Below are 13,399 nucleotides of genomic sequence, written 5' to 3' on the forward strand. Positions count from 1 at the left end.
CCCCGCCCCTTTTGTCAACATGATCCCTCCTGTACAGGGTATAGCCCTCTATACCCATGGCCCAGTCATGGGTGGAGTCCCACCAGGTCTCCGTTATCCCAATGACATCATATTTCTTTGCACTGAGCAGGAGGAGGAGCTCGTCCTGCTTGTTGCCCAGGCTCCTGGCATTAAATCCCTGGCTGGAATGATCTAGGTAAGGATGGTCCTGCTTCGAGCTGGGGGTTGGACTAGACCTCCTGAGGTCCCTAACCCTAATTTTCTATGATTCTATGATTTATGTGAAGCTCTTCCACTGGTGGCTACTCACACAGCTGTCCTGGGACAGCTTAAATGGTGTGGCAGGGCTTCTGAGGCCCTTAGAATCCTTCATGGATTTTTCAGTTAGGACCTTTTTCTGAAAGGTTGAGAACTGTGCAGGCTGTGCCAAACTGAGCACTCAGCATCTTGGATAAAGTGACCAACCATCTTGAAGTTTCTGGAACAGGTTTAAACTTCAAGGCTGTGTCCCAAATTTGAAAGATGAACCCTGGGGTTACTGATCCCCTCTGCCACAAAATGGTCCCTGTAGGACCAGGCAGCATCCTGCTGCAGCTGGAGAGGAGGATAACACACTCTGTTATCTCTGCTGGCTCTGCTTTTTCCAGGTCAGGAGACATGTTTGCCTGTTGTTGCACCTGAGAAAATTAGCTCTGCAGCCATATAAACTAACTATTGCTGGGAAGTAGAAATAATGAGTCTGAGCACAGGGCCACATGAATGCTATGATATGGTTTCCAGTTCAGGAGATAACTGTAGGTTTCTTCCTGAGCAGGAAGCCATATAGTTGTGTTGCTGAACAGCTGCGCCTGCTCTCATTAGCTCTACCTCTCAGCAAACTAAGTAGCCTGTCTGCAGTGCTGCACTAAGGCAGCTACACTAACCAGAACAAAAGGCAGGGTTAAAGCCATGTTGCACGTTATATTTAGGACACATTAACTGCACTAATGCAAGCATCCATGGGTGCGTCCAAATGAGCGTGGTCACGCAGTATGTGGCATCACAAACACATTTGCAGCGCCACATACTGCAGTCTAGTGTTGTCCACACTGCAAGGGATATCCAGGGGTAAAAAAAAAAAAAAAAAAACCACACACCATGGGAAAAAAAACCCAGCATGGTGCACGCTCAGGCAGCAAGCGCTGCTGAAAAATGGAGCTGGGCCACCTGGAGCCATGCTCCACTGCCAGCCAGGCTCTGTAGAGCAGAATTGCTGTGGTTGCAGCCCTGAGAGGCCCCCAGAGCCCCAGCTAAAGCTTCTGGGACCAGCACAGTGCTGGCCCCAGCCTCCCCCACTACCCCTGGGGTAACTTGCCACATGCCGAAGTGTGCTTGGCATGGGTGTTCCCCAAAGACAAGTAGCTGTGGCGCAAGGTGCTCCATTGCTAGTTGTCCCTGGGGAACCAAACGTCAATGCAGGTCTGGATGCGCCCGATGTGTTCAAGCAGTAAAATATGTGCCAAGCATGATCATATCATAGCAAAGTTAGGACTTTTTGCTGAATCACCCCAGCAAGCCAGGGACAGGCACTTCTGAGCTGAGCAGTGCTGGACATGTAGTGGGGAAGATGCACATCCTCATGGGTCCTGGTGCTGTGGTGCCTGGTGCTGGAGTCAGTGGTGGGGAAGGGGGCACAGTCAGCTCCAGTCCCATCTAGAGTGGACGGAGATCTTAGCGAGCATTACTGGGCAACTACTCCAAAACACAGTCCAACTTTTCATATGGCATGGTAATGCTTATTAAGTCTCAGATAAAATGCATGCTAAGATTCCTATCAGAAAAGGCCCTTAGATGACAATACTCAAGGTTTCTGAGGTCTGTGGGATGGCTGGGACTATGTCCCACCTTTTACTCTCCAAAAGCTGTTTGATTTGGTTATTTACCCTAAGCAAAATATAAATAACACAGGGACAACCCATTATATGCACTAGACTAAGACTTTGTAGGTTAGACCATTAGTTTAAGATTTTTTATTTGATAATAGCTTCTTGTAGGCTGAAATATTCAGCACAAGTATCTTCTCATGAAAAGATACTGGCTTTTAGAGCCACTTGCTTCTATGAAAAGTTAAAAGCCCAGAGAAGTTGCAAGATTCATCTCACTGTGACAGAAATGCATTGATGACTCTAGGAACTGATGACTTGTTTCCATCCAGGAAGAGCACACACCAACTGTAGATACTTCCTCAACCTGACAGAGTTTTTAAACCTGAAAGCTTGGTAAGAAAAAAAAAAAAAAATGTCCAACTATTTAAGTTGGTCTAATAAAAGATATCAGATTCACCCAAAGAACCTTGTCTGCCTATGTCCTTAGATCAACATGGCTACAACCTATACCTTTGATGACTCTAAGTTCTTCATGCAGAAACCATTAAAGTAAGATAAAAAATTAAAAATGGTCAGCAAGTTAGAGGCAAAACACATTGAGAGTCTGTTCAACATACCTGCCAACTAAGTATTCCCAGTTGAGTCGTATCCAGTCCCATGCCATGTTTTTGCCATAAGTATTATAGGAGATGTATTTCAGTACAGTAAACACATCCTGACTTTTAATAAGATTGGTGTCGTAAATGTATTTTAGATACCTAGGAGAAATCATATATGTATTAAGTGGGCGTTATAGCTTTTTTCATTATAGATTACAAAATAATTAATTAAGTGGGTATATACTTGTAAGAGTAAGTAGAAGAAATAATAAAAGCCTTCATATTTTCATGTCACTCATTGTTTGCTGAGGCCAACCTAAACCAACTGATTGCTACACCTCAGCTGTTATTTTATTAGGGAAAAAAAGTGATGCTAGAGAGGTTTTTTTTAAAAAAATAGATGAAATAGCTGGGCCTAAAAAGGGAACATTCATTACGTGTAAAATTTTCAAAAACAATGCAAGCATTTTGGCCTCTCTGGCCATGTCCACATCAGTGCAGATGTTTGTTTTCCCAGGGACAAGAAACAGCAGCACACCTTGTGCCGCTGCCTCTTGTCCCCAGGGAATGTCTGTGCCACGTGCCCTCTGGCACGCCACAGGTTACCTCAGGTGGGGTAGGGGAGGCTGGGGAAGCTACTGTACTGGTCCCAGCAGTCTTACCTGGGGTCCTGGGGGCTGGAGAAGCTGCAGCCATGGTGTTCCCACAGCTAGGAGCCTGCTGGCACCTGGACCATGGCTCTGACCCGCTAGGCTCCAGTTTTGGGATGTGTGTGTTACCGCCACCATGTGCCTCCCTGCATTTTCTGCATGGAGCACATGGCAGCCCCCAACGCTGCAAGGTAGCATCATGGGGAACTCCTGAATTTGTGGTGTGTGGCACCACAGACAGGTCTGTAGTGCTATATACTGCATGACTGTGTTTGTCTGGATGAGGCCTCTGAGTGTGTTTTATACCAAATCTCTGGTACTTTGGAGGATGGACTCTTTTGACTCTTGATTAGAGGTCGAGGGAACCTGATTTACAATGAAAAGCTGAGAGAACTGGAATTATGTAGTCTAGTGAAGAGAAGACAGAGAGGTCTTTGAATACCTGAAGAGCAAAGGTTTAACAACCAGGGTCAGTGCCCTGGGTGGTGGTGGTTGGGGCCATGTTGGCTGTGGCACCTGAGCTGGCAATAGCTGATGCTGCCATCCTTGCACTCCCTTGAAGTGGGCACTTGAGGCTGAGGCCCCAGTTGTCCACCACTTTTTACACTACTGCTTAAGTGTGGTTATAAAAACGATTGTGACAGACTATCCCATGTGTCCACAAGGGACAGGACAAGAAGTAACAGACTTAAGTAACAACAAAGGAAATTAAGGTTGGGTCCTAGTAGGGACTTCCTTCACTTTGAGGGTGGTCAAGCGCTGGAACAAGTTGTGGAATCTTCAAAGTTTTTAAGAACCTCCAGACAGACACTTGGTTTGGGTGGTTTGGACAGGGATGATCCTGCCTTGAGCAGGGAGTTGAACCCCTAAAGTCTGTTTTCCTATGGTTTATGACCCTGTCTTATCCATCCACTCTGCTTGTACATACCAAACCTAGAAATATGGCAGAAGAAACTAATCTGGGGGCACCTCGGGCAGCTGTTCTTGGCCTCTCTGTCTCTGGTGTTCTTGAGAGTGACTAGACCAGGGTGCTCAACTTGTGGCCCACAGAGCCTTGGAATCCAGCCTACAGTGCTCCCACTAGGCCAGGAAATGTGGCAGAGGGGGAACAGCAGTCATTCCACCCTGCCAAATTCCCAGATGCAAGCCCCATATAGCCTGTTGGAGCCAGGCTGTGGGCACTTTCCCTGGCATGGCTGGGCCATACCCCCTTCCTTTGCATCTGGGTGGTCACTGGGTTGGGACTGGGCCAAGTCCCCTTTTTCTCCTTGCGGGGCTAGGTTGGTGCCAAGGCACATCACCCCTTTTTCCCCACAGGGCTGGGTGTGATTGGGCAGCCCCCTCCCCCTTCTGTGTGGCCAGATAGTGCCCCTGCACCAGATGTTGGATCAGGATCACTGGCTGGATTTGGCCCACAGGTGGACCAGACTGTCCATCCAGTCTGCAGGGAAAAGGTTGAGCACCACTGGATTAGACCGGTACTCCTAGAGTGGCTTCACCCTCACACTTTGGGCATAGTGCAAGTGAGTAGGAACATGGTTAAGAAGGTCCCTCTCTGACAGCACTAGAGGTGTTTAGCAATATCCTCACTGGAAGTCAGTGAGACTTTAGGTTCCTACATCTCCTGAAAAATTTGACCCTAATTCTATGGTTATGTCTCCATTGCAGTGAGGAAGTATAAATGAGTGAAGCACAGGAAGACCTGTGCAAACTAACTAGTTACTAAATGGTAAAAGTTTGTATGTGTTGTGGGAGTGGGAATTTACCATACGTTATCTGCTCTGTGCAACTGCCCACATGCACACTGATAATTTGATCAGTAACATCTAATGAACAGTAGTTTAGCCATTGGGGTTAAACTACTGCAGTTTGGCTTTCGTTTGCTGTGGGGTAAGGCACAGTCGGTTACTGTGGAGTAGCTGATACATGGGAAAGCTTCTGTATCATGGTGGGACTGGTGAGTCATGGTGACTGGTTTGTTTCCCCATCCGTAAGCTACTCTTAATATAATTACCTTGGGTAACAATAACAGCAGTCTCAGTGGTAGGGAATTCAGTGCAGATCTACAACCCCATGATGGGTCCTGAATACTCACTCAGATGGCTAGTTCTCAACTAATGTGCTGCTATGTCTTCACTGCCATAGTTAGCTGTGCTAGCTAAATTAAAGCGAGCTTTAGTATGCCTATCTCTGACCGAGAAGATATACATGAGGAGATTTTGCTACCAACAAGATGGTTAAAATTCTTTCATCTAATAGGATGAAATCCTGTGAGTGCTAAAAGGCTACAACTGCAGCAGATCAGCAATGTGACTGGTGTCTCAAAAAATAAATGAAGCCACTGTCACAGAGATATATACTTAGGTAATATGGCATGGTCATAACTATTGTATCATAACATTGCAATATAACTTTGTAGCAGGTACAAAGAGGAACTTTTTCAGCTGCTGCAAATAGGTGCTGATGACTGCTTGTGTACTCTGTCGCTTGGACAAGAGGATTCTCTTACTGAAGTGACAGAGTGCACAACCAGTTTTCTCAAGCTGTGTGTCTTTTTTCTCCCCCATTGTTTTACTCATAAACTCAGTCTGGAGAATAGCCATGATCATCTTGTTAGTTTAATATAGTAAGAATTTTTACACTATACAGGTTTGGGCTGCTCTAAATAAACCATGTTTTAACTCAATGGTGAGTTATGAATCAACTTTAAATGACAAGGGCCTATGAAATTATGAACATTGCTGGGCTCTGTGGCCAATTTATCTTTACTATTACACCATCCTCATTCTCCCATTTCCTCAAGGGCTAGGGACATAAAGTTACACAAAAACTGGTTTAAGCAATCAGAAACTGGTTTAAACCTGTAACAGAACAGAAGTTCAGTGCATATAAACCAGTTTCAAAATGGCTGAAACTAGTTTAAGATAAACCTCGTTGAATGTAGTATCAGACTTAACTGATTTGGGCTAAACCGGTTTATGAAACTTCTGTTCCAAACCCCTTTCTGGCTCAAGTTAAAATCACAGCTCCTCAGCATGCTTTCCAGCCTTGGCCTGGGCTGGGCTGTGCTGTCTGCTCCAGAGAGCAGGGTTAGGCGTGCCCCTCTGCTCCTTAGCTGGAGCAGTGAGGTCTGGCTAACAAGAGGATGGGGAGACAATCCCAGCTGGGGATGCAGCCCAGTTTATGGGTGGAGGGGACTTCCCCTAAGCAAACCCCAGCTGGGGTATAGGGCCAGGGAGGGGGGTTAAATACCCCTTCTCCCGCTCAAACTTACTGTTGGCTGCACCTGTGGATTACAAATCCTAGAGGTATCTGGAAGCAGGAAGATGAAGTAATTAGCAACCCTGCAGAGTTCTGCTGCTGGGATTCTGGACTGCAAATCCCAGAGACCTTGGGGGCAGCAGGAAAAGGATGTGAACACACAGCTAGAGAGCCATGCTCTAGCACTCCCCTGCTTCTGGCCTGAGCCACTGCAGGCATGTGACTACATTTCCTGAATCAAAGGCAAATGTCTGTTCACTTTTGTTTCAATTTAATCTGTGCAGCTTAAGTAAACCTGCAAAGACTGAATGAATTCAGCCTCGGGCTTTTTGACTGTCTGCACTTCTATTTTTTGCTCCATACACTTGATCCATCTTGTAAATTCTTTGGGGCAGGAGCTATATTGTTTTAGGCTTTTATACAGTCATTAGTACACTGGTGTGCTCACCCTGACTGGGACATTTAAATACCTTCCCACTATTACAGCTTGTAGTACGGGTCATTCTATGCCTACACGAATACCTAGATCAGATTATTTCCAGTCAAGAAGCAAAGTTTTTGGCTCACTGCTTGTAGCTTTATCACAAAGGAGATTCTTAAATGACCATTTTTGAGAAATGCTGTGCTCTATATCTTACCATGTATGTGGCAAAAACTATAGTACAGGAGAGTGGGAGATAAGGGAGAGGAGGACTGTTTCAATGGGGAAATACGTCACCTGTCCAGAAGTGTGATGTTCTGCACTGATGCCAGGCCATACAGCAACTTTTCTTTCTCTTGAGCTAATGGAGTAGTTTGGTATTTCTGAAACATGTAGTTCCAATGTGTCTCATTCCTAGAGTTCTGCATCCCATAGCGGTACACCAAAAGCCGGAGATTTACAGGAAGACTAGAATAAACAGAGCAGTATTTGATGGCTTTTTTCCTGATTTTATTTTATTCTGGCACTATATGCTGTATCTTAACTGAATCCCAAACCCATTTACCTTCTTCCATTTATCCAGTCTTCAAATAATTTAGAAGCATTATTCAAGGCATCTTGATCACCCATACTGCACGCAAAATCTAAAACAGAGGCACGAAGAAGCCTAGACAGGGAGACAGAGAGAGAGAAGGATTTTTCCCACTGCTCAGCACTGCCAGAATCTATATGTAATATTACTTAAAAAAAAACCATGTCCCAACCTTCTCACATGTGTTCCAGGACCATCTTCCTCATCATTCCAACCCAGCTGCTGTGTAATGGGCTTAACAAGAGTCTGAAATTTTGTCTGAAAGAGATTTTGGGATTACTTTCATAGGTTTCATTAATTAATAGGATTTTTGTGTTCATAGTTTATCTTTTTTCATTTTTAGAAACATTAGGAAAGTTCTAATATCATTTGAAGAAAAAAAAGTTATTTTCTAAAGAAAGAAAAAACCCCTCTCATTAAAGTTCCTGTGGCATAAAATGATGTGAACAACATGCTGTACCTTTGCTTTGCAATGTTGTGATACACTGATATGACTTGAAGGTATTCCATTTTCTTCAAGCCTTGTGTACACTACAAAATGTAACCATCTGTATAAACTATTACTCCTTCACTTTGTTCCCTAACAAGATGCTGAATACAGTTTGTATTTATAGTGACTATTAATCCATGTTCAGTTCCAGGTCAGCAATTATACTTGCTGACAACTACACTCAGACACAGCTATATTTCACAGTGTAGACAAGCATCAGAAGTTTTGCTGCGTTGTACAATCCTGCTGGTAGGATGCAAGATTGTGCTGGCACAAAAATGGCTGTGCTGAGAAGAATTGAGATGGGTGGGTGACTATAATCCCAGACTGCGGATCAAAAAAACACCTCTTGCAAAATATATTAAGAATTGTATATATTAAGCCTATATTAAGCCTCTTGAAAAATATACTTTAAGAATTTTATAAATTTCCAGCGCATTTCTTTTAATGCTGAAATCATAAAGATAACAGCCTCAGCAACCTTGAAAATAATTATTTTTCTTGTTTTGAAAATTATGAACTGTAAGATCTGGAGACTGTAAGTAAGAACTTCCATTAGCTGCATTACCTGAAAAACAGGGTACAAATCTTTATCATCTTTAAGCATGTCACTGAGATATGTTACTGCCACTATAACTCTCTGCCAAGGTAAATATTCTGTTTCATTTTGTAGATAATTTGTTAGATCCAGAGGGACAGAGTAATTCACAATGTCAGCCCTGAGGAAAGAAAAGACAATCGATGCAACTTTCAAAACCTGCCACACTTGAAATAGAAACATAGAGATAATAACATATGTATATTAATTGGAATCATATTTTTTGTTGTCTTATTCATGTCAGATTTTTTTGAATGACTTTGTTTTATGCCCACTTATGTCTATTTTTTTTTTTAGTTATGAGGATTGTGTAGCTGATATATTGATCCTGCTGTACAATCTAAGAAAGTGTGTTGGTGGGGGGGGCTTATCACAGGCATCTTTGCCTCTTTGGGTATGAATAAAGTTACTTCTAGTTTCATCTAAATTCAAAATGGAGAAGAGTGAGACAGCTTCATTTCCTCCAACTTTGTGAGAGTATCTGAGGGAAGAAGTTCTCTTTTCATTTTCCAAAAAAAAAAAAAAAATCATACTGACAACAGATTGGGTAGAGGTATTTCTGGAAAATCCTCAATCTCTTTATCATGTCTAGGAATAGGTGGGTACATCTTTTTCTTTTCCCTGCAACTACCAGGAGGTATTGGAGGAGCAGTTTTCTTAATCCTCTCCCTGAAGGAAATGGTTTATAGGAGATGTTTGGCCTCATTGATCAGGCACTTGCATGCCTATACACATTGCTGGTTTGCATTCTAATTTGAGTGCTCCAGTGTAGCCTCACTGTCATGTGTATAAGCCCTAAGCATTTAAATATGGCTGCTGGGGCACTTTATCTAAACCTCATCGAATGAGATTTAGATAAAGCATCCCACAGCCATTTTTAAACCTGCGGGGGCTTAATACACATGACAGTGAGGTATTTTAATTAGAGTGGCTGTCCAGGAACCACTCTAATTAAAATGCCTCACTCAGGCCCCCACCTCCGAGCACATGTATAGGCAGCTGAGGATTCAGTATAATTTCTGGTTAGCTTCTGGTTATGGTTATAGCAGGCTGAGATGCATCCATTCAGCACTAGGCACCAGAGTACTGAGAGAACTGTAATAATTTGGTTATTAGCTTTACAAACTATTCTGGAGAAGCTGAATTACCTGGCAATCCAACCAAGGCCTGAATGAAAGACAGCTACACGTTGCTGGTTAGAAGTTTGATAACACAATAGCTTTTGCTGGAAAATGGGGAGCTTTTTAACTGAAATTGCAGCCTTTTTGTAGGGACATGTAAGTTTTGTCAGGGAAGGTTTCTCAGCTACAGGTTGAAATTTCAGTTCCCAAGCAGAGTCAGAGACACCCACCAATAGGGCAGTGGTTACAGAATCCACCTCAGATATGCAAGACCAAGGCTCAAGTTAGGCTGAACAAAAACTCGCAGTGGGTCTCCTGTGTTCCAGGCAAATCCCCTAAAAACTGGCCTATCGGAGCAAATGTCCTGCTTTTAAAATTGCAAGGAAGACTGATACTCACCCAGTTCTATTGCTATGTATAATGTAGATTCCAACCTGTATTTGTTGGAGATTTCTGATATAATGGGACAGCTGAAAATCTCCACATTTCTCACTGCCTTACAATTCCAAAAGTCTAATAATCAGTCTAATCCACAATGCTTTAGTGGGCATGTCTCAGGTTAGTACCATTATCTCCATATTATAAAGAGAGAAACTAAGGCACAGGGTGGTGGAAGTGACTTGCATGAGGCCACCCAGAAGATCACTGACAGAGCCATGTATGCAAAATGGTTGGCATATACAAGCTTTAAAAACTAAAAACATTTAAGACACAGAAATAAACATTGCTGGATTATTTAAATCCAAGAAAAAAATTGTGAATGTTGTGGGAAATTATAATGACTTCAGTGGGATTACCCTTCAGAGAATCTGCTCATCCTTGGAGTCAATTGTTCACAATTTGACTGAGTTTTTATTTGCAAGAATTAGGGGGATTTAGTGCTTTATCACAAGAACAGAAAGCCATGCCATGAATTCTAAAATCAACATCATTGTTTGGCCTTTGGCAAATCATTTAACCTCCATTCACATCAATTTCTTTACCTGCATATTGGGGTTATTAATACTTAACCTGCCTCACAAGTTCATTGTAAAAAGTAACTAGTGTTTGTAATGCATAATGTAAGTGATATAAATCCTTTGTAAATTTTGGCCCCACAGAGATGAACTGCCTGTAAAGATCTAATCATTAAGTTCAATAACTTCATAGTATTTTATTTGTAATGGCTTTCATTCCAGTGTACAGTGAACTGTCAGTTTTCAGGAACAGTGATGATGATTTTCAGTGTTTTAGACATGAAGTTTGTAGATCTGTTCCTGTGACGGTGGGTACGAGGCAGATCAAACTAATGTTCAAAACAATCCTTTGTATGCACAAGTATATGGGTACAAGATTGTGTGGGCATTTTGGTTTTGTACCTGGAAATTAACCAGGCACATTGTTTTTCTCCTTTTTTTTTTTTTTAATAGGACTTTTATCAACAGCCTTTCTAATTCTCACTGTTTATCTCTTTTATACACAGCTACTCAATTTCACTCCCACAACAGCCCTTGACTTTATCCCGAGGCAAAAGGAATTGTCTGCATTGTGTGTTAATGACTATTAAAGAACTAAAGAAAATATCATGGCACCCTAAAGGGTCCCAGATAATGAACTTTGAAAAAGGGTACAAAACTTACACAGGAGGCCTCTTCCAAAAAACACTCAGAAGCATTATTATTATTATTATTATTATTATTATATGTCTAATAGCAGCGCACAGGAACAAAGCAGCGCTGAAGGGGCTGTCACTACCATTCATAGTTTCATAGTTATATAGTAGCATGTGTTCATTCATGCAGTAAGCCTTGATGACCCACAACATGGGCATCTCATTAACTATTCTGATATCCCATGGTTGAACAGGAAATCTAGTGCAGGGGCTCTCAGTCTTTTTCTTCCTGAGGCCTTCCCCACCCCCAGCACACTATAGAAACTCCACAGCCCACCGGTGCCACAACAACTGTTTTTTTGGCATATCCAGTATGCAGGGGGAAGCATAGGTGAGTCACGGGAGAGGAGCCATAGGCAACATGTAGTGGGGCATAGTAGATATGTTGGGGGACCATGGAGGGCATGTTCCCCCCAGATTTGTGCTCCCACAGCAGGCACAGAGCTGCAACCTGGCCAGATGAGTACAGGCAGGAGCTGCCTCTGTGGCCCAGGGGTGGGACCTAGCATAGGAGGGTGGAGTGGGGTGGTAAGACTCATTGCCATCACCACTGGAACCCCTGCACCATTTGCAAGGAGTAACAGATGGGGTGGGGGGTGTTGAGTGAGGGGCAGCACAGACCCCCTGAAACCTGCTCATGGACCCCTGGTTGAGAACCACTAATCTAATGGATCTTGGGATGTCTGTGGAAAGTCACATTGAGTCAGATCTTTTGTGACACTTCTCAGGCACTTAAAATATGGACACTGAGACAGTGCCATGTAGAACCTGGGATAACTTGTATTGCACATCACAGACACACTCCTAGGAGATTATGACTTTATTTGGAATCCTGTTTTGGCAATGATTTTTGCAACTCATCTACCTGAAAAACTCCTTTCAGAGGAAATATGCTTGCCTAGAAAGGAAATAAGGCTGTGATCCTGCTCATATTGAAGTAAATGGCAAAATTCATATTAACTTCAATAGGTCAAGATCAGACCCCTTATATTAGGGCAGAAAGATTGGCTCTAAATTGATACCAACAAGAGTTGTACACAAACACACGCACTTGAATTTGTTCCTTATGGAGGAAAATTGGACCTAAATTATTCCTCCCCTTAAAGAATCTCATTTCAGCCACTCAGTCCAATATAATAGCTGCTGGGAAGATATGAAAGCTATTTTGAAACTTCCATTTTGAGTTACTTTAAGATGCCTACCTTGCCAAAGAAAAGGCATCATCCAAAACTCCAGCACGGTCAGCAGATGAAAATGACTGCATTGGGAGGACCAAAAAGAAAGACAAGAGATTTACATTCTGAAGAGGAAATTGTGATAATGTAGAGACCCCATAAACCAGCTGCTTGTAACTAGATCAAATTAATTTTGTACAACTTACCTGGTAGTTCTTAATCAGGTAATTGGCTAAGTCTTTCCATGTCTGTGGCTCATAATTTACACGATAAAATCCAACATGGGCTGTATTTATTTTCAAGAAAGAATTGGGAGGTGGGTTGATGGGCTTTATGGTAATTCCTGTGGCAGAAAAGAAACAGCAATAATAAAATTTTCACCTATTAAATACATGACTAGGGAGCCACTGAAAAGATCTTGGGCCCCCAAACCCTATTTAGTTGTAACCTGGTTTGCAAATTCCACTGGGACATATAGCATAATTCTAGTTCAGTAGCTCTAACTTGGCAGTAAGTAAAGGGGAGTTTATTGATACCAGCTCTTAGCAGAGAATAAGAAATACTTGTGACTTTTAAATGCAGAACAGTGTATTTAGAAAGAACATGAAGAAAATAAAGTACTGTTTGAAAATGAATACTCACATACACATGATTAATGTTCATGTTCCTTTATAGAATCACAGAAGTTTAGAGCTGGAAGAGACCAGCCCCCTTGGAAAGGCTCTGTTGGCCCTAAGCTTTTATTGTTTTTACAGAAGTTGACTTTTGTGCTAATGAGCCAAATGGTAGTCACAGTAGGAAGCACTTACTCACACAAGCAGCCCATAAAAGTCCATGAGATCACTCATGGCCCACTGGATTGTGATATGGATGGTAAAAGAAAATCCTTTCAAACAAATCTCTGATTTTGGATCACAACGAAGCATTTAATTTTGGATTTTGAATGCAAGTAATTGAAACAAAACTTAAATTACTG

At 42.5% G+C, this 13,399-nt stretch overlaps 1 protein-coding gene across 1 annotated transcript in view; it reads right to left on the reverse strand.

Moving 5' to 3' along the window:
• ENPEP (glutamyl aminopeptidase) overlaps positions 1–13,399 on the reverse strand; it is a 59,222-nt gene that overhangs the window by 6,096 nt on the left and 39,727 nt on the right. Inside the window, exons 12-18 of the mRNA XM_019534099.1 lie at positions 12,630–12,766; positions 12,451–12,506; positions 8,447–8,597; positions 7,561–7,646; positions 7,362–7,463; positions 7,094–7,264; positions 2,483–2,623 (exon numbers count right to left, since the gene is read on the reverse strand). Coding sequence (XP_019389644.1) covers positions 2,483–2,623; positions 7,094–7,264; positions 7,362–7,463; positions 7,561–7,646; positions 8,447–8,597; positions 12,451–12,506; positions 12,630–12,766 — 844 coding nt within the window. The remainder of the gene's footprint in view (positions 1–2,482; positions 2,624–7,093; positions 7,265–7,361; positions 7,464–7,560; positions 7,647–8,446; positions 8,598–12,450; positions 12,507–12,629; positions 12,767–13,399) is intronic.

The sequence above is a fragment of the Crocodylus porosus genome, unplaced genomic scaffold, assembly GCF_001723895.1.
Source record: "Crocodylus porosus isolate Cpor-Errol unplaced genomic scaffold, CroPor_comp1, whole genome shotgun sequence".
Lineage (NCBI taxonomy): Eukaryota > Metazoa > Chordata > Crocodylia > Crocodylidae > Crocodylus > Crocodylus porosus.